The sequence below is a fragment of the Apis cerana genome, linkage group LG1, assembly GCF_029169275.1.
Source record: "Apis cerana isolate GH-2021 linkage group LG1, AcerK_1.0, whole genome shotgun sequence".
Lineage (NCBI taxonomy): Eukaryota > Metazoa > Arthropoda > Insecta > Hymenoptera > Apidae > Apis > Apis cerana.
The window spans coordinates 11,418,034-11,441,215 of NC_083852.1; the positions used below are offsets into that span (position 1 = coordinate 11,418,034).

Consider the following 23,182-nt stretch of genomic DNA (forward strand, 5'->3'; position numbering starts at 1 on the left):
TATCGAGGCTCTTCTCTCGAGCTCGCCTGGTTGCTTAGGACCGACTCTGCGCTTAGAACGACTTAGTACACACGGTGCAACGACCTCGCGCAACGAGTCTTACTGTGTATCTTTCCTTCCTCTCTTTCTCTTTCAAACGCGTGCACATCTGAAGCAAAGGGAATGACTGGGCGAGCCCAAAGAGACATCGGTCTCTCTCGTTCTCTCGTTTATTCTTACAACGTGAAGCGTCGCGACGCTCTTTTCATCGTATTGGTGTGTTCTGGATGGGTTCAAATGTGATTTACATCGGGACATCGGGCTAATAGGTTCGTCGGTAATGTTTAGAAATTCCTAACCGTTGATCAGCGTATGATCTGTTATATTTTATTCTTGGTGCATTCTTGTATGTCAATTGGAATCGTTACTCTTGCAATATAATAATGGAATATATTTTTTTCTATTTTTAAAATTAATAGTAATTTTTTATTAAACTTACATTTTTTACAACTTTACTTACAATTTATACTGCGATTCATTTTCTTTGCAATAATCGATCTCTTTTAATTAATTTTATAATATCGAATAAGATATCATATTTTTGTTATAATTTCAAAAATAAATTTTATGTAATTTCTTCGCTTTTTTATATTTATCATATATTAATTCAATGTGTGAAAAAATTTAAATGTTGTTTTTTCTTCTTTTCATTTGAAAGGAATAGAGAATCTGAATTCGATAATGATCCGAGCAATGTTTCCTTTGTGCAATGAATAAAGATAGAAAGTCGTAAGACTTGCATGTAATATGTATAATCAATATAAATAGATATGTCAAACATTTTTAACCATAAATTTAAGTTGTAATATGATGTAATTTATTTATTCTTTTATTTAATGTACTTATATTTAAAAAGAATTTATCATAAAAAGAATACTGAAGTACAGTTGTACGCTATTCGATATTTAATGCCAGATTATAATCCAAGCATATAATTTAGCAATTTATATATGTTTTTTTTTTGAAAAGATCATTACTAACTTCCATAGCGGCAAAATTATTAATTTTATTGCTAATATTATTGACAACTATTTTATTCTTAAAATCATTCCTCGAGAAATTTCTACGTGTCAATGTACAAATATATGAATCCTCTGTTACCGGGCACTTAATACATACTGGTGGAGGGGGTGAAAGTAGTTTCTTAGAAAAGACAATAAGTCACGTAATCCGACAGAAAGAGTTCACGCTATTTTCGGTATGAATATTTATTTTTACGTTGTAAAAAAAAAGAAAAAAGAAAAAAAGGATGTTACATCGCAACAGTCATACACGCATTAGCCAGCCGGTTTTTTTCTCTTTATTTCTATTTTCTTTTTTTTTTTTATTTCGGTGGAAGAAGGTGAATCGCCATCACTGTTAAACGAGGCAACGGCCTTGCAAGAATGATGCACACTCTTTTTTCCTTCTTCCAAATCGCTTTCTGCCACTTTCTCTTCCCTCTTTCTCTCTGACGTTGTCGCTTTCTTCTTTTATACACTGTCTCATCGTCGTCTCGGTGTTTTTTAAGCGGCGACCAGAGACGTTTTACTCTTCGGGCATGTTGATGATTCAGAGGTTGTCGATTAGCGTGTCCCAGCCGGAAAGAATCCTCCATTCATCCCACGATTTCACTTTTATTCCATTCTAGAAATGATTATATATATTACGTAGTCGTATTACATATAGATCAAATGAAAGATGATTATTTTCACTTGAATCTGCAATTTAGTGCTCTCTCTTTTTTATTATCTTTTAGTTAATATATTTCTAAACAATTAAAAAAAAAAACAAAATAAATAACACTCTGTCTTCTTTATTGAACTTGAACAATTAATTTTATTAATCAAAAAAAAAAAAGAAGTCTACGTTTGTTTCTAAATCTTCTTTCATTCGAACCATTCGTCTATTCCCTCCTAATTATAATTTCCATTCGCTTTTAAATATTTCAGTTTGAAGAATTTTTTGCGCGGTCAGAGTCATACATATACCGGTTTTTATCACATCGGAAAGAATGCAAAAAAAAAAAAAAGAAAAAGAAAAGAGTCACAAATTCACCGAGTCAATTCAAATCCCTCTTTGTTGCAGAATGTACGTTCGGCAAGCAGATACGGGAACTGGGCTCCACCTGGTTCGCGGATTTGGGCCCGCCCTTTGGAGTCATGTACTGCATCAAATGCGAATGCATTCCGGTACGTATTAAAGTGGGTGTGCCCTCATGCACATTCGTGGCTGTCTGTGTGCGCAGATTTCCCTCCTCCTCCTCCTCCTCTCTTCAGCTCGACCTTTAACCCTTTCGCCGCATGTACCTATACAACATTACATTTCTTGTGTAACCAACCGATCTGACGCGACTTTTACAGAATTCACGTCGATTATTCGTTGTACAACGAGCGCCGGAACACCCTCGTTCTCCGCCACTAGAGCTCGTTTCAAAATTCAGTTGTATATACATATATGTATATTTCTTATTAGAAATTTATTACCACTATTTCGCAATAATGATCATTAATCATATCATTGAATAAATGAAGTCGTAAAGTGAGTCGGTTTTTACAGTTTGACGTTTTTATCGATCGCAATAATAATTTGCAATGCATAACTACCACCAGTTTTTTTTTTTTTAGGTCGTTTGAATTATTATCACGCCTATTATGTAAATTATAATTAACCAGATAAATTTAAAATTATTGTAATTTAAAAGTGGAACATATTCACGTATTCACGTTTTTCTTCTTTGAATGTAAAATATATTATAAACGAGGCTTAGAAAAGATCATAGAGTTGGGTATAAATTCTTAACGAGTTCTTTCGATATAGAATTATCTTGGTATCGATCGAATGCTTTCCTCGGATGATCACTTTTTCCGAGAAGGTCGTAGAAATGGCATTGCCCTTTGGAGAGTGCTGTAGATCGACACAATACGCGAGGCACGAACTAAATCTCGATCTGGGTGACGTGACCCACGGAGACTTGACGTGCTTTCTAATCCCATTCCTGTCCGAGACAGACTGGCGTCCGCTTCTTAGCTCGTCTACTAACCACCGTACGTGAGCGAGACGCATATATCGCTCGTAGTAAGTATCGTTTCACGAGTATATTCTGTGACACGTCCTTCGAGGAGCGTGTAAGAAATTTTTGACACGTTCCCGTATGACTGTTAGATCAACATTAAATTAAATTAAATTTTTGCGTGATTACTTTAAATTATTAAACAATTCGACAAAAATTGTGATTATTCTACTAATTTTCTATTTTTTGAAATTAAAAAAAAATTTAAATTGAGCTTCCTTGTCGATTTTAACGATCGTGAAACACGTTGCGAAGAGTATCAATTTTCAGCTTTTTCATTTTTTCGTTACATAGAATTCTGCTTATACGTGTGTATTCATTGCAACTTCTCGATTATTTGTTTGTTATGTATAAGTAAAATGTATGACTCGTGAATTAATATCATTATATTTTTATCTATAGAAAGTATTTTTTCGTATTCGAGAAAAAAAACAAATATAAAATAGATGATTAAAATTACAATAAATGAACTTACAATTGGAGATATCAGTTTTTCATTGTAAATATTCTGCAAATATAATTAATATCCTATTTATAAAATATATATATTTGAATGAAGATCGATGATTATCGTTGAATAATCTACTTTGTTTCCATTTGAGTTTGTATGTTCTTTTCCGACATAATCGTTGACGGACCACACCTATGATCGATTATACATTTTGTCGCGCGTACGTGTCCGCCATTTTTAATGAAACTGCATTCGCATGACGCGAAAAGTATGACAATTTAGCACCGTTGCGAAGCACAGTTTGGAACTTTGGTAATTTCGTAGTGAGATCATATAATCTTGTGTGGTTTGCGTCATAGAAATAAATTGATCACGTTCACCAGTATTATGTAAACTATCATTTTTTTTTTACAATTTAATTTTTTTTAATCTCTTAAGATAGAATTTTAATTTTTAATATATTTTCTCTCGTACGTCAATATTGATCGAATTTTTATTATTTCTTATCATTGCTATTTTTATTCACAACAAATATCATTGATTTTGATATTATTATATTATTAAAACAGTCAGGTTTTCATTTGAAATCAACAAGCCACATTTGTCAAGTTAAATCTATTCGATAGAAGAAGAAAAAATATTAATCAAATTCTTGGAATTTCCTTTCATGATTATAATTTTAAAAAGTATGATACAATTGTATATACACAGTGAGTGATGAAACTGAGTAGTTAAAATATGCAATAACTACACGTAAGGTTGCAAATTTTTTATTTTTTATTTTTTTCCATTCAACACTGATCTTTAAAGAATTCAACATAATATCTATATTCTTTAAGAAAAATTAATATTCGATAAATTGCTTTTATTCAAACCTTGCTGAATATACTATAATAATACTCAGACGAGAATCACTTATCTTCCAACTTTAATTTTTTAATTATGGGATTAAAGAAATATTTACCGACGTTGTATCTTATATATAAGTATATTCTTAATTTATGTTTTTATCAATTTCATTATTTTGTTATCGCATTGTGTATGTTAATAAAGAAAAAAGACGACAAATAAAATGTCATCATTAACATTAATAGATTACTGGAAAAATTTTCAAATTTACCGCTCAATTACGATCTCTCTGTTAATCATCTCGAATTTTAAGCTTAGAAATATGATCATTTTATTATTTATAAAATCATAAAATCGTATGAAGCAATAACGTCATGTATACCAGACTTTAAATTAATTCTGGATGTCGTTCGAGAAACAGGTTTTTTCATCTCGGTTATTGCTCTATTATCTACGTTATCTATGTACCTCGCTGGAAAATATAAAATAGATATTCGATCAAGTATGATATTACACATGTAACATAAATTTGCACGAGATACATTATCTTTTATAGATTATCATGAGAGTAGAATAAAAAAAAAAATAATAATAAAATATCAGAGGATAATATAATACAAAAAATGTCAGGGAAAAAAAGTTTAATATAGACGAATTTAACAATCACTTATATAGGAATAATTAATTTCAGTTTTACGTTCTCATGAAATCATCGAATTCTTATATGATCGCGCAATAATAGTTATTTGCATTCTGTTCATAGTGTGCACAAGAGAAACATCACTTTTTGCGCCCGATCTGTCGATAACATCACCGTTCACGTCCCTTATTGCGGCGTGTCATCGATATTCTTACCCTTTCTTACGCCTTCTTCGACCAATAATATTGATTCAATACTCAATAATGCGATCGATAACAGCTTGACTGACTCATTGCTTGTATTTACATGAAAAAATGCGCAATTTTTATCGATCTCTTTTCATTTCGTTTCACGACGTGTTTTTATAGAGCTATAAAAAAAAAAAAAAAAAAAGATACGTATATATATATAGAATATTTTCTGACAAGATGACGTGGATAAAACGCGTTTTTTACGACCTAATTGGATGAAAATCATAAAACATTGTTCGTATGTTCATTTTATTGGCTCGTTACACGTTTTAACGATGCAGCGTATGTATCTGTATTCGTTGGACACCCTATATACATATACCGTTGGTCGTTACGATCAAACGGACGTAAACGTGACGGCAGATTGCTAAATCCGGTGTTTTTCTTATCGAGATTTCTTACAGACTTCTAATAATAGGTCTGCCACTAATGAAGGTGATTTTAAACAGATAAAAGTTCAACTACGGTCGATTAGCTCCATTTAGTGGTTCCCTTCCGGACTTTCTCGATGAAAGGCGGAGGTCTTGTGTTTTCTGCCTCGTTTAACCGCCGCACAACGTACAATTATCTTTCTTTAAAATTACTTTTAATCATAATGTAATCTTTATTCTTGCAAATTTTTATTTTCTTAAAAATAATGCGAATAAAATATATTTTCTACTTTTTAAAATTAATCAATTAAATTAGATTATCTTTGAAAAATGAATATATAAGTTTTTCTCGCGAGAAGTTGAAAATATGATTTCGATTATTACATTACGATCGAAAAATAATTGGGCATAATAGTAATTTTTAATTATTTTTTAAAAATGTTTAAACGCACGATTGATTGATCGAACAAAAAAACGATAAAGAGATAGAGTTTTATCAAGCAAAACAATTTTTATTCGAAACAAAAACGCCGTTAAACGATGATTCAGTTCGAGATTTCGTTCACACCCACTTGTATTCAATTCATTGAAGATAGAAAAGAGATAACGAAGTATATGTAAAGTGGGTTTGAGAAAGGCTTTGATGTCTATTATTTGCCGCCTTGTATCGATTATATTATTAAAGATACTCGTCTCATTATACAGGATTCACCGATACCACCTACGTAATATTTGCGTTCATTTTTTCTTGCGCTATTCACTTTTTCTCTTTCTCTGTCCTCCTTTATTTGCATAATTTTAATCGCAAAACGAGCATGAAAACATTTGTTATCTTCGACAATATAGATACTGTGAAATTTATTTAGAATATCATTGGTAAAAAAAAAAAAAAAAATAAATAAAAACTAATCTTTATAAAATATATTTTTGAATAAAAGAATAATAAATAAAAGCAAAATAAAGAAATAATTAATAATCAATTGATACACAAATATATTTATTTAATTTCTATCTATTTCGTTAATTAAAATGATTAATTAAATTATATCGATAATTCGACTGTCGATGTCTTTATAAAATAGATCATTAATATCTATTAATGGAAAATGATTAATTTCTTTGCAGTTGATTATCAGACGTTTAGTTTAATTATTGCGTTATGATTGCGCATATATCTCGAAATTGATTTTCTAATTGCGACGGTTACTAAAAGAAAATGATAAAATATATTGTTACACCATTTTATATATACATCTTTCACGCTTTAAATCGTGTTTATAGCACGTGTTAACAAAGTATGTAAACAAGTGTTAGCATTTTTACGAAGATAAGAATTCAATTTTTTTCCAAATATTCAAAGTTATTTACATTGCACAAATTAAAACACAAAGTTCACATCTGATTCTATCAATTTAGATTAATCTGTTTCATATTATGAGACTTTAATTAAGACAAAACATTGTGCAGCATGTTTTTTTTTAAATGAGAATAATGAAATACTTCATAAGAGGTTAGAATTCAAATCAAAGAAATATTTTAACAAAACATATTTGTCGAAAGGATAAAATTATAAACTGCAAATTACTTTTTTAAAGTCAAGCCATCGTTTCGTTTCTTTAAATTAACTTCGAATGCATTAATCGATTTATATATCAATTTATTTATCGAAAAATTATTGATTTCACTTAAATATTGCAACCCCTTATTGTTAAAATTCAGAAGAAAAAAAATAATTTACATCAATGATATCTAACTTCGAATCAAATAATTTTAAAATATTTTTTTGATAATTTTAATCCCTTGGATATAAAGATATTCCACTGTTCTCGATTAAAGAAAACACTCCGTACGTAGATGGCGTGTACAAATCTGACTTGAAGCGCGACATCTGTCGAAACACGTGGCCAATTAACGGATATAAAAAGAAATAAATTAGCAGTTATAGAAAGGTGTGTATGCGAAAAAATATGTTTATTTCATTTATATTTACCAAACGAACGGTCACATTTAATCACAAATGATTAATCATTTTCACAAATTTAGGAATTATATTATTTTTAAATATAGCAAATATGTTTACGTGATTCATCGAAAGGATGTTAACAATTAGGGCAATGTATGTATAGTTTCCATGGTGGATCCAAAATTAGTCTGACGAAGTCGTAACGAGGTTAATAACATTGGTTTAATAACTTGACTGTCGCACAGTTGATTGTGAGTTAAGAATGTAAAAGTAAATTTGGGGTCAATTATAAAACGATTCGAAGTCCTCACTCCTTCGATTAATATTCTCTATCATAGTAACGAGTTCTGTCGCGAATATATATCAAACAAAACGACTGGACTGGTCCCAATGGACTTTAATTTAGCCAATCTTCATAAACTCTGTCCTTGACTGGCAACATATTTGCCTATTACACCATGTCAGACGTTGTATTTTTACGTTCTTTTTTGTTAATTTAATAATTTACCTTAAAACATATCAAATATCAAATATTTAAAAAAATAATATTTTTTTGGAATAAATTTATTTCATACATATATTGATAGCGTTTATTAACTGAATTATATTCATGTTTAACAAAAATGAAGTTTTACTGTGTGACAAAAAATTTTAATATCTCTTAATTTTTTTATAATTATGTTATTTTTTATTATATTTTTATATAAAATAATTTTGTATTATCAACATGAATTCATTTATGCAATTTTAAATAGAAAAATTTGTTATTGGAAAATTATTAAATTGTTAAGTCTATCGTGATGTTCATTAATTACAAATTAAATTTGAAAATTTTCTCTTATTAATATCATTCGATTGAGCGTCAAAAGTAAATGTAGACATATTCAAAACTTGATTTTTTTTAAAAAATGATTTAATGAATTATATTCATATTATTTCATGTATATGGAATTCTTTGGATGTAAAAATATCAAAATATTTTTATATAATTTTGACATTTTGGTAGAACTTGACGAGTACATTTCAAAAATCATAATTTTAATCTTAAGAATGCATAAGATCGAAAATCATGCATGTTTAAATACATATTAATGACATATGTATATTGAGATGAGTCGATGATTAAACAAATGAGCTATAGTAATGCAAATTTTTAATTTTTCGTGTGCATTCTAAATACGATATCAATTGCTAATTAAATATTTATTTATTGAAATTAAACTTGGTTTAATTTACAATGCCTGAAAATTATTTTCGTTTTATTAATCCTGTTCTTTGAGTGCTTTGTAACAAAATCAATATTGATTTTGTTTAAACATAATTTTCAACCATGAATTTTTAAAATTGTGGAATTTATTCGTCAAATAAAAAAAATTAAATATTTTAATAATTAAATATTAATTATACAAAAAAAAAATTTATATCCGGAAAAATAAAATTTTATTTTTACGCGTAAATTATGTATTAGAATGAATGATATGTATTAACAGTTTGAGATATAACTAATTTGTGATCCAAATAGTGATTAGAAAAAAAAAAAAAGAAGGAATCGAAATATAAGATGAAAAGATAGATGAAGAAAGTATGATCCAAAGAAAGAGAGAAAACTGATACAGAATTGCTTGGTCCCAATGGCTTGTGGACGAACGCGTGAACTCTATTTTTAGTCTTCAGTGAAATGACAGTCTCTCTTCAGTGTATATGAGAAGCTATTGATAGGTCGCGGGCTTCGTTGTGAGCAGTCAGGCAGACACGTCGCGTGAATCACACGAGACGTTGTCGTTTCTTTACCTGAAGTCATATACTGCGCTAGTATGTCTACCATTACTCGTTTGTTTTCTAACAGCCAATCAGACGTACGTAGATGGCAGCACATTAAAAGAACGGACATCTCATAATAATTCTAGATTTAATTAACGCATTAAAAAATAATCAGAAAAGATTGATCAAAGTTTCTCACGAAGCGGATGGATTGAAAAAGTTTGTTTTTAAAGTGGAAATGTTTGAAAGGCAGCCCACACGAAGGAATCCCACGCATGAATCGACATTGATTTCCTACTTGATCGTTAGAGAACGTTCATCTTGCTTCTATTATTATTATTTCTAGAATAGCGTTGAAATAATGAATGGCTACTACGATCAGAGAAAATCGTGGGTGGCTGAAACCACATCAACCACAGTTTATGAATAGCAGGACGCTTTTTAATTCGAGACTCAAGATGATCGTTCGACCGTCTCTGTGCCTCGCGAAAACGTTCTCATCACATCGTACGTGGACATTTACATACATACATACGTACATATACATACATGTGCACATTCATCGCCGTTTGGTTGCGATATTAACACAGTCGTGTGATATTTTTGGCCATAGCGTCACACAGTTATATTTATACGGTATTTGCAACTTCGAAGGATATTCAAAACTTCCTTAAAGAGAAGAAAAAAAACAAATGCGTTTTTTTACCAGTATTATTATCATTACGTTTAATTATGCTTAATTAAGGATAGATTCTATGAAATAATATACCTTATTATTACCTGCTTTATCAGTGCAATTAGATATATGTATATTTAATGATGTCCAAGATATTCTCAATACGATCTATAATCGATCTTATACATTTCTAGAATGTTTAAATTGATAAAATAGTTTTTGGTACTTTGTAATATTCGCAATGTCGTGAATTTTATCTGAGGCATGCGTCGGCTGGTACTTAAATGTATCTCTGAAAGATAAAAAATACACTCGGTTAGCGGAATCCAGTTAACGGTCTCGTGTTCTCACGTGGTCCTCTCAAATTCGGAATTTACTCGTGGCGCCTCGATTCTCTTGTAATACGAAGTTGAACGTCTGTGTTCGGTCTTTGGCGGTCTTTCTTTCTTTCTTTCTTTCTTTTTTTTTTTCATCACTTTATCACTCGAATCAACATCGAACGTGTATCGTTTCGCGTTTCAGGAATGTTATGCAGCATTATAAAACTCCAAATTTAATTTCTTCCCTTGATCCCGGCTGTAACTGGAACCTTTTTCGATTTGTGATCTCTTATCCTTTGCTTCGGTCGGCATGCCATTGAAAAAAAATCTTTCGAGATTGGCTTTTCACACTCACAGATAACTAGGTGCCAGGAATTTGCTCTAAAGTTGGATATTTATCGACTGGTCAACTCGTATTCGTTGAATAACAGAAAAGTTATACGGTGATTTCAGGATCAAGTATATCAAACGATCCTTGCTGTTCTATTTATTACTTTGGATAAAGTTCCCGATGAACATGAAACTTGGAGAGATAAAAGGGAAATTTACATCTAAAATTTTAACTCAAAATATTTATTAATTTCTAAAATATTAATAAGAAATTAGTATTATATATTGAAAGTTGCGTGTACAAATGGTACTAATACATTAAATGTTATTTATCCAGATACTAATACAAGAATCTTCACTAATAAAAGTTGTCTAATGATATCTACATTAGCCTTAATATCTATAAGATATTCTATCTGCAATTCATTAATAATTCACTTCATTTTATCCATTCATTACAGCTATTTAGTAAATCCTTCAATTAGTTTTTTCTTCTTCGATTTTAATGAAAAATATATTGTAAAGTATAACTTTTTCTTTTATATAATAAAAAGTTTATTATTATAAATAGTATCATACTAATATATAGATGTACAAGAATATAGATTAAATAATATAATACTTTTTTTTTGTAAATAACTCGAAAACTGATCATCAGTTAATATTTCTTTTTTTTTTTTTAAGTTTTTGTCACTAAGATTTCAATCAGAAGAGCTTGAAGAAAGTTCTTCACATTTTTATTAATTTTTAAAAAAAATTAATATAAAATAAAATATGGAATATAAATTCAAAATCAAAATATTTATAATCAGTAAGAATATTCATTTTTTGGTTTATTTTTGTTTTTGAGTTTCATAAATGCATTGACAGATTCATTATAATAATATGAAATTATGCAAAGATTAAATATACAATATTTTTCTTCATCTTATAATAGATAAAAATATATTTTTTCAATCTTATTAATTTATCATTCATTTTTATTGATTATTTTATTTTTATTTAATTCATTATTGTTATATTATTTTTTAAATTTATTCAAATCTTTTTTGTTTAATATTCATTTATTTCTATCATCGTTAAAAAATCTCAATACATATTACCTTCATAAAAAAAAAGTGAAATATTTTCCTAGATGAATATCCATGGTTCTTGAATTGAATCGTTTATGTACCATTGAGCATGAATGCATCGTAAAGAGTAACATAATCGAGCAAAAACATCTGAAAAAAGAAATACCTTAAGGAAAAACAGCAGATCTATAGTAGAAAGTGGCATGGACAATGCTACGAAATATAGATTTATAAAGCGTATATAGTATAATATATTGTAATAAGAACGGTGTCACTGACATGGTTTAGAATAATCACGATAGGTGGACGGATACTTTTTCGCGGAAATGTTTAGAAAGTGGTGACCGAGACAGAGACGTTAAATGATAATTTATATTACCAGAGGAATATTGTAAATCGTGTCGCGAATAATGGTACCATTGACCGTGATAAACGAGTCCTTTGTGATCAATAACACCTACCAATTACTTGTCGATAGATTTATGCACGCGATGCATGTAAACGTTTCAACTGTCGTCAGCGATGCGTAAAGAAGTAATAAACATGTAAGCACGTTTACAGGCTTGAAAACATTACAATCACACTTTCAAACGTCACCGTGAACGTGTCCAGTAGTGTGAACAAGCTAATGGAGAAACTCACAAGAATTTGCATAATTTGGAAAAGGAAAATAACGTATTAGCATTCGTTAGTATTTGAATAATAATTAACTTCAATGATTATTTCCTGGATATTTTAAATTTTGTTTTTGCAGCGGATAAATATTTATATATTTTTTTTGCGCATCTTGGCATAAAAATTATTATAGAGTCTTATATATATTTTTTTAAAGCATCTGTAAATACATCTTGCTTTCAGGTGCAAAAGAAACGACGAATCGTAGCGAGAGTCCATTGTCGTAACATCAAGAACGAATGTCCAGAACTCACGTGCAAAGATCCAATTCTTCTTCCAGATCGATGCTGTAAATCTTGTCCGGGAAATTCCAGTAAGTAATATTACGATTTTTCTTTGTAGACATTTAATTCTTTATATAGCAATGTTTTCTTGCAAATATTTCTAAAATTAAGATTGAACGAAAATTATATATAGGATAAAATTTTTAAAAATATTAATATTTATGATATATTAAAAAATCATTGAAATCGAAAATGATATTTGTTTCCTAAATAATTATCAAATCTTTTATTTTGCCAGTGCAAATCATTATGTTTTACTATTTGCATCTTTGCAAGTTATTATATATAATATTTTTTATATAAATATTTATAAAATAAAAAAAATATTACTGTAATGTAAAAAAAATTTTATAATATCGATCATTTGTTTCAAAGAAACATCCTGCCAGCATGTATAGGTTATGTTCATGTTCTGCTTAGTATTACGTTGGATTCGTATAAACAGCAATATTAACGCAATATTCCAGTGAACCAGTATAGATCCAGTATTATAACAAAAAGGAAAAAATATATGATAATAAATTAGTTCAATTTGTCTGAATGGATACGTACCTTAAAATAAAGTAAAATATATATCGTTGACATTTCTTCGCATTAAAATCTAACCATAAATATTTCAAAGAGAAAAAACGAAGAAAAAAAGTTAATTATCAATAGTGAAATTGAAATAATCACGAGTCGTAAATATCAACGAAAGAATATATATATTGAAAGATTGGAGGCATTAATAAGAATCAAGTGATTTATATAAATCATTTATCAATGATCACCGCCTCTTTTATCCATATCGTTGTTTTTATCGGCTACCAGAGGGCTCTCTCGTTCTTTCTTCACGCATCCTTCGAACGTTTCTCAAATCGATAGGATCGATTTGATAATCGTATTTGCAATGCTATGTAATCATGATCGACCATTCTCACCTTATATCTTTACTTGTATTATCGCTATAATAGTCAAATGTTCTTATTAGCAGAGATTATGAGATTAATATCTTAATATATGCGATCTTTTTTTTAATGCTGTAAAATAGCAAAAGAATTTTACTTGTTACTTTTTGCCATTATATGAAGCTTTCATTTTTCAACGATTTTTTTCAAAGATTTTATTTTTTTCGTTTTTTTTTATTATTATAATATTATTTTCAATTTTTTGAAAATAATTGTTCTTGAAAACAGTTTTTGTTATTCATAGTTTCAATCTCGAATGATGTAAAATGTACCAAAGTTCGCAACATTTGTTTAAAATATTTACTAATCTTTTTTAACGATTTTTAATTTTTAGCATAGTAGTGTAAAGTAATATTTGCGAGAAAAATAATAAAGAAATTATTTATCTATTTATGCTATTCTCATTCTGTCTCAAATCTTCATATCCTCTTTTTTTATAGTTATGCGTAGAATATGTTATAGAATATATATAATATTATATAGTTACGCTAAAATCCGTTTTCTTGTTCTTCAAAATGTCTCGCAAATACCAACTTTCACTTCAATGGCATGTGCCAAATTCTTCTAACATTTATTTGGCTCTGTTTCTTTTTTGAATGGAATTCCATATATCATCGTTAATTATCATAGAATGTGGATAGAATAAATGAAATTGTCGAAATACTTGCGCCCATTCCTGTTGCTTTTATATGGAAATATGGTCACCAATGTAAGATCTAAGAATTTAGTATTCTCTTAAATAGAAAAGTTTCTCTAAAACAGAATTCTAATCAAGATGCAAATTATCCTTTGCAAATTTAATAGTTTATAAATATTTCCATGTCAATTGCTAGTTTATTTTTTATCATCAGTTAACTTGATAATTAACATTGACTTTAATTAGGTAACAAAAATTAAATAAAATGTAGATGTTATATTGATTATATTTGATCCAGCCACTATATTTGTGTTCATTCCAAGGATTCAAGGAAATCATAATTTTGAATCACTAATCATGGTTTACACATAATTTAAAATTAAAATTGTAATTTTTCATCAAGTTGGTGAAAGCGTAGGCTTTTTTATGAACAAACATCGAATGAAAGATAGTCATTCGATCACACGCATGTATTCAGTACTTTTACAATGTGAACAGCGCAATTTATTGGTTACTTAGAATCAATTAGCTAGCTCGCATTTATTAACCATGGACAAATCCATAGTCATTGTTCGTGCGTTTCTTATTTCTATTCTGGACAATAGAAAGATTTTTTTATTGCAATCATAAGAGTATACTTTCTTTGTCATCCTGTATGTTTTTTTTGTTTTTTATATATATTCTTGTCTACTCGTAACCCATTGAATAGGAATGCCAATTAGACGCGATGTTAAGCATGTCTAATGATGTTGTAACATTATTTTTGTAATTGGCTATAAGAAAAGTAGAATTTCTTGCATAGAACTTATAATTAGGTGGAATTAACAGTTTATCACTATTGATTTATCATATATGGTAAGATTAGTATGCGTGCCCTACTCCTCATTGATTGAAAACACTGTTTTAGCAATTCAAAAAACGTATTACTACGTGACAGACACTTCCACATATTTGCAATTATAATATTTTAATTATTTCTTTTTATTGATATCACGTTCCATTATAAATTTTCTTTTTTTTTTTAAATTCCAGTTTTTATTTACATCTATTGTACATAACATTAATGAATGAGTTATATAATAAATAAAATAACATTTGAATTTTGTTACTTAAGCAACAAGTATCAAATCATGTCTGTCAATATTTTTAATGTGTTTATGTGATTTGTGTGATAGGGTTTAAATTATTTTATATCGTATCTAAAAGATATTTGCATTTCAGTTTTTTACATAGATAATGCTAACAAGCAATGTAGCAATTCGCATTAAAGGATTTGTATGAAATACCAAGTTAATATGTGGATACTTTAAGTAATTTTCATTTGATATGTGATAAGTAGATTCAATAATTGGTATTTGCAAAAGGATTATTATCTACTCTGTCGTTCTGCTTCTATGTTGTAAATAGATTTCACTGGAATAATGCATTTTAATTTGTTTTTCATACTTCTATTCTTAATTATCCCTATTTGTTTTTTTATTTGTTAGATTACATTGATTAGTAAATAACGTGACTTTCGAGTTGATTATAAATAAAATTGACATATTGATCTGAACTAAATTCAATGATCTGAAAGCTATTGCCTTTGACGTTGATGATAGCAAAGTTCAGTAAGTCAAGTATTAGGATTTGTTGGCCACAATACATAGATCTATAATTATTAGTCGAAAGGACTAATAATTAACTGTCATTGGTTTCTTAATATAGTTTTAGCTTTTGTTATTTGTTAATCTTGAATCCTAGAAATGTTTATTATGTTTAACACTGAAATCTGTTATTAAAAAGTTATTAGATGATTAGAAAAAATTTTGAATTCAATTGCAATTATTGAGTGTCTGGGAAAGCATATTATTGTTTAATTGTTCTAAATTTATATTAATTACAATATTCTGCATCTTTGAAATAATGAAAACTTAACATTTTTTATTCCAATTCTACTATCGCCTTTAATATCTATCAATACTTCATTGTAATACCTTGTAATCCTACTTGATGGTGTATGTTATATTTTGTTTAATTTGTGACGCGATTTTTCTTTCAATTATTTTTGTTAAAAGATAATTATGCAATAAAAAAAATTTTTATTACGATAATTATCATTTGAGATATTAAATTTTGTATTATTTTTATTGATTTGATTATAAAACTTTTCTAGACAATTTTCGAGATTATGATTTTTATTATTGTCAATTTGTGGTATCATTATTTTTTTACTATTTGTATGTATGATTTAAAATATTATCAAATATTATTATAATTGACCGAACAATTAGATTTATTTTTTTCTGGAATTTTTGATTTATAATTTGTATCCTATAAAGAAATTCTTTGTTTGCTAGGTATTTCTCTTGTCAGTTAACGCAATTGACTTCTTCTATATGTTCTTGTTGAGGACATTGATGTTAGACGATGTTGGGTATAAACTGGTTTCCTGTTGCAACAGTTCTTAATGTGATCCAAAGCTAAACATCTTATACATTTATAAGATATTTCAACCCTCGATGGTTTTATTGTTACTATTGTGTTGCATATCAATTTTTATATATTTATTTATTGTTCAGTGTTGCAATCAATTCAATTAAGAACAATAATAATTTTAAAAAACAACAAAAACTGTTATAGCGATAAATTCTTAATTCAGTATAAATATAAAATATATTGCTGATATCGTTTTCATTGTAATTTTATTCGCCTAAGGATTATTTTCGCATTTTGTGGATCTAAAGATCAAATTATAAAGATTAAAATATTTTAAGCTCATCAAAATCCATAAAAAAATAGTTTTTCTAAATAATTCATAATATATTTTATTTTTTCAAACTAATTTTTTGAAATTTGAAAATTGAAAAAATTTTACTCAAATGAGCAGTACTAGACAATTATACTTATTTTATCACTTCAGCTTCTATTTATTAATAATTAATTAATAATTTTCAATTATTTAAAATACAAATACAAGAAGCGCTCTCTTGGTTCTTGCGTAAAAATGTCAATTATGAAAAAAAATGGCGCGGGTTGATTTCTCGACAGCGCGAACAGTGCCATCCTGTGGTGAGCGCTGGTAGAGCACAGCAGATAAGCGAAATAACGACCCGTGAGAGACATCGAATTAACGTGTAGAGAGTGGTAGAGACAGAAAAGGCAGTAGAGAAAAAAAGGTTGGTGATAAAGAAACGGTAGAGGCAAAGTAGGGAAAAAAGAAGAGAATGGGAAACATGGAGAGGAAGAGCGTACAAGATCGGTTGTCATGCAGGCAGAAAGAGAGAGGAGAGATAGGTCGGGCGCCACGGTTTAGCGCCATGGCGCCGGCTATATTACCGCATGGCGTCACTTCGATTAAGCCGTGCAATCTAAATGTAAATATTAGCATACGTAATGACCGGGCATAACGCGCGCGGGAATAAGAATAGATGAGAAGATGTAGCATGGAGGGAGGGTTGGAAGGTCGCGGGGAAGACAGTGAGTGGGAGGAGGGGATCATTGCAAACCTTTCCTCTTCCAATATAAGGTTAACCAATCCTCTGGTCGCTACTGGATCCCTCTTAGTTAGCGTTCACCTTTTATCTTTCCTTATATTGTTCTTTATTCTTCGGCATGCTTTATCGTCATTAATTTTGTGTCTGCCTCGACTCCTCCTACTTATTCTTGTTTTGTTCTCTTTGTCAATTATTCATTCGTGGATTACTATCTTATGTACTTTAAATTGCCTCATGAAGGAGCTGATATGTATTTTTTTTATAAGAATGAGGTTTAATGTTGCGCGATTGTTCATTTATTGATCCACAGTTTTAAGAGTAAGAATAGATACGTATATGTATTTAAAGGCGATTCAAATGGGAACGTAATTATACCAGATTCCAAGCAGGTCAACCTCTACGCATAAAAATCCCTAGAATGTTTACGTCTATAGGATAGACTTTACCCGTTAGTTATGCGAAAAGAAAATTGTATATTCGAAACTTTGACTACACTAGCTTTCTCGTTATATTCGTAGAATGATTTATTTTATAGTGTAGCTTTATTTATATTTCCTTATAATATGGATGCAAATCAATGGTAATTTTTTTCTTTTTTTTTTAATTAATTTTAATTAGTAAGTATTGAATATAGACAGCAATGAAAATAGTGAAAATGAATACGACATCATATTGCAATAAACAATGCTATATATATAATTATTTACATATATGCGTATATAACATAAGAGCAAATTGAATATAGAGAAATTTGTTGGTAGTTTTATTTGATATGATAATTATGTATTAAAATCGATATTAAGACAAAAATTTATCGTATTCAATAATTTAGCTGCATGTCGCATGCTTTCCATTTACAAGATCTTTACATAAATATAATAACATTTAGCAAATCAAGATATCGAAAATTAAAAAACCAAATTATATGATAAATATGATTTTAGCTGGCACATATATCAGAAATAATATTTATGAATTTTTATTATCTTAGATGCAATTTATGTTTGTTATTGCGATATTTAAATTTATGTTAACAACGAATGAATCAATTAAATATGCAGAAATGTAAGATTGTAAATTCGACCTTGATTCCTGTAGATTTTGATCATATAGTTTTATTTTATTTATTTATTTATTTATTTATTTTTTCGATAATTCAACTCAAATTTATCTTTCCAGTTATCTAATATAGTCGGTATCCTAAAAAACAAGATTTAAAAAAGTTTTATTAAATCTTTTTGATTTAAAATTCAATAGCCATCTTACTATAACAAATTTCTGTAAAATAAAAATTATTTAAATGAATTTTTAATGAATTTTTAATGAATTTGCATAACTATATTAGTTATGCTTATTCATAAAAAATTGTACAGGAATTAAAAGTTGCGGTGTTGACAAGCACAGATTTATTTAAACTAGTATTTCTAGAACAGATAAGAACACTATTTAAAAATGATATAAGCATATACAATCATTAATTATTTAAAAAAAAATTCTTTAGATTTTTCAATTTTTAATTAGATTACATAAAAGCAATTATAAATGCAATAATTTTAAAATATTTTTACAAATTGAAATGATATATTAACGCGATGACCGATGACATTAACGAAGACAACAATACCGCATGACTATCCAATATATTTATTTTTAAATTATTTTATATTTATATTTTTTTATTTTTTAAATATTTAAATTATTATATTTTTCTATAAATATGATAATTATTAATTCAAGATTTATTTAATGTAGCATACATTATAATTTTTTTAGTTAAAATACTTTTAATTTTTTAAATTATTAACTTATTTGTAAAAAAACTTCTGATTTGATTATTAAATTGAATTCTGTTTTTATTCGTATCAGCACAATATACGTCTGTTATTTTTCAATTTTGTATAAACATAATATAACAGGTGAATCATCATACTTAATATCTATCCATAGCGAGTATGGATATTTTACAGATGTTTTGAAATAAATATTTCAGCCAAATATGAAATAAAATATATAATAATCTTTAGGCAATCAAAATTATAATAATAAAAATTAATTTTCATTTCATACATATTATATATATTATGAAGAAAATCTTAAAGATCTTTTTCAAATTTATATAAAAATAGATTTTTAACAAGCTCAGAAAGATAAACTTCAATGATATAATATTGAATATCTGGAATATATGGAAATTAATTTGAGAATTATATATAAAAAAAATATTATTTAAAATCATAATCTCGACAATATATTAAAAAATTATTAAATTTATTTTATATATATAAATACTAGTCATAATTTTTAATGACTAATGAAAAGTTATATTTGAAATCATTCATATTAATACGAAATTATCCTTTTATTATAAAATAAATTTCATTAATATTATTTTATTCATAATGACATTCATAATGGCAAAAAAAAAAAGAAATATATAAATAGTTTTTTAACTCACTGTATTTTCTTCGAGTCAAGAATATTACTAACATATACTATATATATATATATATATAGAAATTTTCTATGTCCATTTCTCGCGTGTTCTCTGTCTTGTGTTATTATTGTCGTGTCCGCATCGTTGTCTGACAGGCTTGTTGCCCCCTGCTGATGGAAGGTGAAGTCGCTTACAGTTACTAATACAAGATCGTCTCCTTTTACATCTCATGAAAAGAAACTGTGACCTGTGGGCCTGTCGATTGGGCCTGTCATATCGATTCTTATTGATCCAAAAGATGAATAACAATATATCTTAAATATTGATATTCATTTATTTGTTGAACCTTCTCGTTCATAAAAAACTCGGAATATTAAAATGTGATCATGATTAACATAGCATTAATAATAATATGATTCTGGTTTTAATTCTAATCAAGAAGATGTAGTGAACCATCTAAAAATGTATTGAAACTCGAGAGTTTGCATTGGAAAGGAATGTAGGTCTAATTGGCTGGAACGCTGTCTTACTCTTACTTAAAATGACCTTGTCACACATATTTTCCCTATTGGCAGAAAATATCACATTAGTTCGATGCGTAGTAAAAAGAGGGAATAAGTCTGATACTAAATAAAATATAGTGATAATGAATGAGTAATAAAGATAAAGATACACGGAACGAGCAAAAAATCTTTCTTGCTTTAATATGTCGAATGCAAGCTCCACATAGTATTTATTGTTTTGATTTTAATCCATAGTGTAATTTATAATTTCTTGAGATTATCATTTAAAATGCATAATGAGCGACATCTAACGTGCAAAACGTATATTATATTTACATATACGTTGCAAGGCAAAGGTCGATGACCGATTGGCTGCAAGTGATTATCCTCAAAATTCCTTTACTGGTTTTTTAATTTTGTTTCTCTTTTATACTATCGTCATGCATTATTGCAGAATTTCAGATAAATATTCTCGAAGGCTGTAAAATAATGAAAAAAAGCGAAGTTATTATAAACAATGTTTTAGAGAATATGAAAACAACGGTCGGTTAGGCGAGTCCAGTGATTTTGGCGCTGTTTTCACGCGCATGCTTAATCCTGAATAACGATCGACCTTCGGTCAAACGGCACCACGTGTCAAGTGTCAATTCTCGCATGAATGCTATTAAATTGGCCGTAACGCTCTTTCTAGTCACGTTCAGCTGCCGTAAAATCTGAAATCTACACACCTTGGTTTAACAAAAAAATAACCTATTATTTTTCGCAACAGTGTTTGTGCGTTAAATAATGTTAAATGTTTTTTAAAATAAAATATAAATTTACTTTTATTATATATATAGGAATAAAATAATCATTATTATATCAATATCAATATTAAATTAATATGTAGCGCAGTTTACTATTAAACACTTCTTTCATATTTTCTCTGACGTCATAGATTGTTTTCGATCATATTTTGTTAATGAAAAACCATACAATTTTTTTGAAAGGAACATATTCATTATGTATTCAATATAATTTTCGTTAATATCATGCACAAAATTTGTGATGACTTCAATTCAATGATATCTTTTTTTAATGTAATTTATGACTACGACAATCTATTATGTAATAATTTTACATTAATCATGCATAACATAATAATATATCATGTTAGTTTTTATAGTTTTTTTTTTTTTATAAAAGATTGCATTTAATTTAAATTTGTAATTTAAATCTTGATATATAATGAAGGATTATATAACGTTTAATCTTCTCTGTATATATTAAAAAAAAAACATCAATTATAATGATGATAATAAATTAAAATTTATAGAAAATATTAATTATATCAATTCCATATCTTAAAATTCTATAAGAATATAATAAAGGATACTGCATATAATTGCAAAGAGAAAGAGAAATTAGAAATAAAACTAGAAAGAAACTAATAGGAAAATCTGCAGTTATAGAATTCCACGAAGCAAATATCCATAAATCTACAGGTTAAGTGAGGTATATATAGAAATGCAAACGGATAGAAAGATGAAATGTGTCGTGATATTCCACAGCTATTAGTGATAGTCACTGTCACATTTATTATATCAATTAACGCATCCGTGTGGTTGGATCAACACAATATAAAAGTAATATTCAAACAATGATTGGCACTAATCACTTCTTTTTCCCGTGCTATTCTTTATATTTTTAAATGAGAAGATTCACTCTCTCTTTTCTTCTGTCTCTGTATTTTTTTCTTCTTTTTTCCTCTTTATTATTTATATTTTATTTCCTTTTTTCTTTCTTTTTCTCAATTTCTTTCTTTTCTATTTTCGTTCAACTTTGAACCATTCGATATAGTTATTATAGATACGCCATGATGTATACTTTGATTTCATGATCGCGATTTGACAGTTTGAAACACCATATACTATGTATCCATTATTTTTGTTTGCAATACATAAAAGACGAAAAGAGAAAAGTATATTTGTATTGTCTCTTTTGATCACGATATATGATTTTAACACTAAGAGAGAGATTCAATATAAGTATACAAATGTTACATCACTAATATATAAGGCTTCGTGCACATATCAATGCTCCTTACGAAATGAACTTTAATGAGAAGTTTCTCACTAGAGGTCTCGACTAAACGAAGTTTCGAGGACAGTAGCGCGCATGCGGCTATTTCATGAGGTAATAAAACATCCTTTTTACGAAGCCCATTTTTGTGTTCGTTTACTGATTATATATAAGTTAAAAAATGTTTGAATATTGGTGTTTAATATTGTTGTTGATTTTTTTAATTTCTAAAGAGAAATAGAAAAGAAAATTAATGAAAAGATAAAATTTAAATAAATCGATAATTTGATCATCTCATGTTCCAGGTACTGATATAGTACAAGATGTGCCCGTACAATTAACCTCCGAGGAAGAGGAACGAAGTCTAAAACGTAACTGTTTCCAACAGT

General features: G+C 28.2%; 1 protein-coding gene and 2 long non-coding RNA genes across 6 annotated transcripts in view; 1 reads left to right on the forward strand and 2 right to left on the reverse strand.

Moving 5' to 3' along the window:
* LOC108001628 (dorsal-ventral patterning protein Sog) overlaps positions 1-23,182 on the forward strand; it is a 73,640-nt gene that overhangs the window by 37,444 nt on the left and 13,014 nt on the right. Inside the window, exons 2-4 of the mRNA XM_017062705.3 lie at positions 2,107-2,210; positions 12,635-12,764; positions 23,099-23,164. Coding sequence (XP_016918194.2) covers positions 2,107-2,210; positions 12,635-12,764; positions 23,099-23,164 — 300 coding nt within the window. The remainder of the gene's footprint in view (positions 1-2,106; positions 2,211-12,634; positions 12,765-23,098; positions 23,165-23,182) is intronic.
* LOC108001629 (uncharacterized) lies at positions 1,232-13,639 on the reverse strand. Of its 4 annotated transcripts, none has more exons than XR_009829253.1 (6): positions 13,288-13,639; positions 12,706-12,835; positions 10,158-11,926; positions 9,927-10,046; positions 2,077-2,327; positions 1,232-1,665 (listed from the first exon to the last, which is right to left on the reverse strand). It is a non-coding gene; the product is annotated as an uncharacterized LOC108001629 (long non-coding RNA). The 4 variants fall into 4 exon arrangements; XR_009829248.1 differs by having other exon boundaries at positions 9,917-10,046; XR_009829239.1 differs by lacking the exons at positions 1,232-1,665; positions 2,077-2,327 and having other exon boundaries at positions 8,189-10,046.
* On the reverse strand, positions 19,187-23,122 carry LOC133665849 (uncharacterized). Its single transcript, XR_009829259.1, has 2 exons — positions 20,251-23,122; positions 19,187-19,971 (listed from the first exon to the last, which is right to left on the reverse strand). It is a non-coding gene; the product is annotated as an uncharacterized LOC133665849 (long non-coding RNA).